Below are 6,634 nucleotides of genomic sequence, written 5' to 3' on the forward strand. Positions count from 1 at the left end.
TTAAAAAAAAAAAATTTTTTTTTTAAAAAGACGGGGCGCCTGGGTGGCTCAGTCGGTTAAGCGGCCGACTTCGGCTCAGGTCATGATCTCATGGTCCGTGAGTTCGAGCCCCGCGTCGGGCTCCGTGCTGACAGCTCAGAGCCTGGAGCCTGTTTCAGATTCTGTGTCTCCCTCTCTCTCTGCCCCTCCCCTGTTCATGCTCTGTCTCTTTCTGTCTCAAAAATATATAAACATTAAAAAATTAAAAAAAAAAAAAAAAGGTAAAAAGAGAACAGGAGATATTAAAATGGAGAACTTAACCAAAACCGCTGCCAGTGCTTTTGGTAATTCAAGTCATTTGATTCAGTTCCACCAAATTACCCAGAGCACTATTTTTGCACAGAGCGTGCTCCAGAAATAAGCAGACCCCCAGCCTGTGAGCTTTAGGTAGCAAGGCTCGGTCAACTGCTTTTTTCATTCCTGAAGGACAGCACCTCCTAGTTTGTATTATATCATCTATTCAGCATGGTGATCTGGCTTCTCCTTCCTTTAACATATTTAAAAGCAAGATTTTGATTAGTAGGACACGGAAGAAAGAACCAGAGAGCATGATAAAGTTTTCAAGGGAAAGACAAAGGCAATAAAGGGCTAGCTTTGTTTGGTTTATTAAATTTCAAGGGCTTTGCCCGCCAGTTTGAAAAATGCATGATATCACCAGTGTGTTTATTAAAAGTGCTACTTTAAATTGCAGATTGAGCAAATGTGAATTCCCCGTGGTAGCTGTCAGTTATTGACTAACAATTATATGCAATTTTTAAATGAAAGAAGGGGGGGAAATAGGAAAGACCTGCAGGACTATAGTTCTAAAAGCTGCTGCTAATTTAAGTAAATCTCAAAATCTCAATGTATGAGTAGTAAAATACCCAGATTCAAAAAGATGCAATATTCTCAAGGTCACTTTGCATTTTGATTATTAAAGTCTTTCAAAGTGACGCTCAGAATCAAATAGCAAAATAGCATAAACTTTGCTCAGTGCTTACTTGACAGTTTAATACTGACTTAAGAAGGGGTGGGGAACCTTCCAGAGCAAATGGTTACTTGCTAGCTAACTTGAAAAATGCACTTGTTTCAGCACAGAAATAACAAATCTGTTTCTGATTCCAGACATTATTTTCCAAATGCTGCCAAGAAAAGAATCTAAGGAATTCTTTTACATGCACAACATACACAAGACAACTGGAAAGCAGCCTGTGGTCTGTTCCAGGGTGCACGAGGAGGGAGAGAGCGGAGTTTCTAGTATGAACGGCCCTCGTGGGAGCAGAAGCACATGCCTGAGATAGTTCATAGCTGTAATCTCCAACATAACTCTTTGCTATTATTAGACAACCTAAAGGCTTTCCTAAGTCTGTCTGTAACTTGTGAAGCAGAAAAGGCTAAAGACAGGACCCTACCACGCTGAGCATGCAGGCAGCTGGGGTACACCCACTCCATTTCCAATCCATGAAACTGGATTTCTAGATCTTGCCTGACAAGAAGAGCTGAGAAAGGGAAAGAATCTAGTCCAACACCAAAGCCAGGTTTAAAATCCCAGGAGAGAATGTTGACTAAGTAAAACCCCATACTAAATTCAGAAACTAAAGTCTATGATGCTCATAAAACATATTGAAATTATTCTTAGACCACAAAAGGATTATGATGATTCCTTTCCCCATTGAGAATGACATTTTTAAAACAACTTTATTTTTTTAACTCAACTACAGAGAGGTATCTTGCTTGACAATTTTAAAAATTATGTAACAAATAAGCCAAAGCTTCAAGAGTATGTGACTTAGCATGCATCACTTGTGTTACATTAATAAGGGGAAGACTTAGCAACAAAATCCGCTTTGGAGAGAAGGAGGATAATGGGAGAATTCTGAAAGACTGAGTCATCCAACAGACTGAGCTATCTAATGCAACTGTTTAAATTTTGGCTCGCACCGAGTTGACTGCAGTGAACCAAGCTCAACTTTGTTTTTTATTTTCCCCTTTCTCAGTAGGGCAAGCGTTCAATGGAGAAAACTTGATCATTTCTAGGAAAGAAAAAGGCAACATTTTCTCTTGCGTGACTGATCACAGTGGGCACATCCTTGACCCTTCTACCTGCCCAGACAAACCCGTCTCAAACTTAAGTTTCAAGTGCCTCCCCAAGCAGCTACGCTGGAGAGTCATTCTTACAGTGCAGCTCTCCATTCGATACACCCCCTATAAGGTTACCTTCAATCAAAGTGATTTTATGCCCAGTCTACTCTAAGGGGTTAAACAGTGTCCCCCTCCCCCCCAAATCCACATCTACCAGGAACCTCAGAATGTGGCCTTATTAGGAAAGAGAATCCTTGCAGATATAATCAGTTAAGATGAGGTCATATACTGGATTAGGGTAGACCTGAAATCCAATGACACGTGTTTTTTTATAAAAATTACAAAGATACTGGCACCCGGATGGCTGAAGGGCATGATCTCATGGTTTGTGGGATCGAGCCCCACGTTGGGCTCTGCGCTGTCTGCTTGGGATTCTCTCCCTCCCTCTCTCTGTCCCTCCCCCACTCGTGTGCACATGTAGGCACTCTCTCTAAATAAATAAATGAACATGAAAAAAAACATTTTTTTTTTTTAATTACAGAGATACCCCAGGAAGAAGGCCATGTGAAAACAGAGCCAGAGATGCAACCACAAGCCAAGAAATACCCAAGGCCACCAGAAACTGGTAGAAGCCAAAAAAAAAAAAAAAAAAAAAAAGATTCTCAAGAGGCTTCACGGGGAACATGACCCTAACAACACCTTGATTTTGGATTCTAGCACCTAGAATATGAGAGGAGAAATTTCTGTTTTAAGCCACGTACCTACTTGTAGTTTGTTACAGAAACTCTAGGATCGGTGTCAGGTGGCCAATGCTTTGCTATCGGTCTGCTACAAGAAACAAGAGAAAATGCTTCACTTCTATAGCTGTGTGACACTGTGGTGACATCACGCAGCACATAATGTCGTCTTACAAAATATCTGTCTGTGATGGATTGGAAACCGAAAGGAAGAAATCAGTCTTCACAGTTAGAGGTGCCACTACAAAGATAATTAATATTTACAAAGAGGAAGCTGATGTGCTCTAATTAAGAAATCTGCATTCTGAATCATCTCAGACAAACTTGTGTTCCACCCAGGATTCGTGGTAAAAATATGTTATTCTGATAGTTTCAACAGAATAACCCATGAATGGTTTCTAATATATGCATGGTGGTTTGCTGTTAATCATATTATTTGATGAGCCGGAAACGCACTTCCTAGACCACAGGAGATCACTGACTACATAGTGAAGGAACAACACACCATGGCTTTGTTAACCACAGGGACCTTGGCAGAACCCAAGAGAGCATCCTCCCAGAGAGTGGGAGCTCAGATGCTGCTCATATAAAATGAATTGGGTAGAGTGAACGATTCTGATCTGCTTCAATGGCAATAATTGAGAGAAATTGAAACCATGTGAATTATCACAGCCAACAGAAATGACAGAGATGACATCTCTCTTCCAAGAAGTTACTTTCTCTAGCACCAAACCGAGCAAAAACTGAGTAGACATGACTTTAGAAAAAAAATAGTCTAAATGGAGAAAAGGAAACCCTGCAGCAGTATGGGAGACCGTCTGATGCGAAAGTTTTCTTTCAACAATTAAAAGAAATACTCAGGAACATGACTTACCCAAAAGAAGGGCAATCGTCTTTCCTTTAACGTCAATGCTAAACCACAGACTCAATAGCCCCTAGAACCTCAGCTGGCCACAGACACAGGCTAATTAATGGAAGCCTCTGAAAAAGTCTCCGACAGAGGGAAACACAGACACAGTAAGAACACAAAGCACCCACAAGGAGCCCTTCATACTCCTGTGTGCAACCTCACTCGCTATTCCTTCATCATGTGTTTGCCTCGTATGAAGCACAAAGGGCAGCTGACAAATCATTACTGTAAATCAAAAGGCTATAAGTCACAGGAAGAGAGCCAAATGTCAACTGTGTGTCCTGGCTGCTGGGAGATCAGAGAGTGAGGTTTAAAGGGGATTGTGGATTCCTGATTAGAACGCACTCTTCAGCACAAAAGTACTCGCTTGTCATCACATGCCATTCACTTGACTTTCTAAAATTTCCTAAGTTACCACGGAAACTAAGAGTCCATGAAATTGATAGATTCTTTAATAAAATGAAATGGCTGTTATGGGAATAGGTGGAGACAAATATGTTGAAGCTGCAGAAGTCATACCCTGCAACAACTCCACACCTGCATTCAATTAAAAATCCTAAACCTCAAGCTATCATTAGATCATCATGATTTCAACTACTCTGGAAATTACACTAGGCCAGCATACACCCTCCTCCCATAATACTAAATTCTGGCTCTTCATGGTTATACTTTTTTTTTTTTTTTGAGCAAACACATTATTTAACAAACAGCATCACAACAGCTCATAACTAATTTCATCTAAAATTACTTTTCAGAACTATCCAAACTCATTTCACTCTTATAGAGCTCTTTAGAAATCCACTGCAACTAGATAGATACTCTCTAGAGCAAGAACGAATTGAATTTTTAGGGAGAGGAAAATGTGATGTCCTGGTTTGTTCTTACCCCCTTGCTTTCATCAAATGTGTAAAAACCATAGAAACAAATATACCAAGCTCAAAGTTTACTATCAAAGACTTTGCTGGTTTTTAAGGTGTCAAATCAGAGTTAAAACTGTAAAAGTGCAAACTACAGAGTCCATGTCTCTAACTCATTAATAGGCTTTGTGGACAAAGGAGAAATCAGCAAAGTGAGTAAAGCCAGGATCACTTAATGTCCCAAAATTGAAAAGCTGTCAAGAATTTTCCATCAACGGAATGACATACGCTGAAAGATACAAACAAAAGAGTCTACCCCAGTTCCAAGGAAATTAATTTTAACTCTTCCAGTCCAACGATCTCATAGACAAACACACTCTCTAATGTCTAAACTAATTACATGAAGGCAAGAGTCGGAACAAAAATAGAGTTTGAAGGAAAAACACTTGCCTACAAAGAGAAAACACTCCGTAACTAATCAGGGAATCTCTACATATACTCATATGTTCACCATCTTACGGTACTTAGGAAGCACTATCATCTATACATAGCTAGAACAAGAAGCATGCTCTACAGTAAAATTAAATTCATTCCTGAATTCACACATTAAAGCTTACAGGAAGAGAACTGATTCCCTCTTTCCATTCATGCTGATCCTTTACATGGGCAACTTACCTCATGAAAACTTCTCTGACAGAACTCATGCTAACAACTATAAACCATTCCTACTTTCATTAAGTTTCCTTAACACTAAACTTGGAACTACTTTGGCTATGACAAAACGCATACAAAACACATCCAAACAGAGAAATATCCTTTCTGTCTAAAAGAAAATTCCATCTCCCCGGCAGGAGGTCTTTCTTCCTGTTTGCAACAACAACAACAAAAAAGAACAATGACTTTTTCGCTCTCAGACTTACAAACTCGCTCAAGCTTTGATTTTAATAGTGCCAGCACTGTGACTTAGACTCTGATGCTAGATGACAGTTTTGCCTAACTAAAATTTACCCACCTAAATGGACCCAAAGCCCCCTCACCTTTCAGGCAGAACATTCTGAAGCAGTTCCATGGAGGGGCTGGTGCTCTACAGTCCCATGTAGCCTGCAGTGCGAGGCACAGCTGTCTCCCAGCCCACCTCCCCACATTCACTGCCAGAGAGCAGGGCAGTCAGCCAGCAACTGTGATTACAGGAAGCCACTGCCCAATCCCCGGCTTTCTGGGCTGAGCTGCTGACACCTCCCTATCTTTCATACGCTGTTTCACACCATGGAATCAGCCAGGATCATCTTGGAAAGTGAAGGGAGCTGGGACTGTTCACATAGTGCAGCGCAGAACTGCGTAAGGGCAAGCCCATTTGTTTGTCTTATCAGCAGTTTTGTTTTGTTTTGTTTTGTTTTTCCATTGCACCAGATGCAGGACCTCACGTGATCAACAACACAAAAAGGAAATCACTTGACTTGGTTTCATTTCACTCTTTGCTATTAATTATGACAACTACTCTTTGACTTCGTTATTCCTATGTTACTCACACACTTGTTTTCTTTCTGGTGTGGAACAACTCACATGCTGGTACATAATTAGCACTAACCATTATGATGTGAAACTCTGCACACAGCTGTCTGAGTCTATATAAATGGGTGGATATATGTGAAGCACTCACAACACTGTCGAACAAATAGTAAGCGCTATGAACATGTTGACTATCATTACTATTGCGACTACTGCTAATAATAAACTTGAGTGTTAGGATACAAATCTGAAGCGCGTTACCTTTCCGCGGCATTGCCAATTTTTGGATGAGGAAACAAAGATCGGTGCACTTTAGCTGGCATCAGAGGATGTGAATTTCTAACTCTGCTGCAGCCACAATCCACTTGCTAAATTTCTCCTCCTCCGCTGAAAAGCTAGATTCGCTCTGGTGAGTTCAAGATTACCGTAAACTCTTTTAACACAGGTTCAAAGTGGAAGAAGGAATTTTATTGCATATCTAAAAAGAAACAGCCTACACAGGCGGCCTCAGGAGTACCCTG

General features: G+C 40.6%; 1 protein-coding gene across 1 annotated transcript in view; it reads right to left on the minus strand.

Annotated features, from left to right (window-relative positions):
* NHSL1 (NHS like 1) overlaps nt 1-5,918 on the minus strand; it is a 106,888-nt gene extending 100,970 nt beyond the window's left edge. Inside the window, exon 1 of the mRNA XM_049654443.1 lies at nt 5,642-5,918. Within this exon, the coding sequence (XP_049510400.1) occupies nt 5,642-5,657 (16 nt within the window). The 5' untranslated portion in view covers nt 5,658-5,918. The remainder of the gene's footprint in view (nt 1-5,641) is intronic.
* Between the last annotated feature and the right edge of the window lie 716 nt (nt 5,919-6,634).

This window comes from Panthera uncia, assembly GCF_023721935.1.
Source record: "Panthera uncia isolate 11264 chromosome B2 unlocalized genomic scaffold, Puncia_PCG_1.0 HiC_scaffold_24, whole genome shotgun sequence".
NCBI lineage: Eukaryota > Metazoa > Chordata > Mammalia > Carnivora > Felidae > Panthera > Panthera uncia.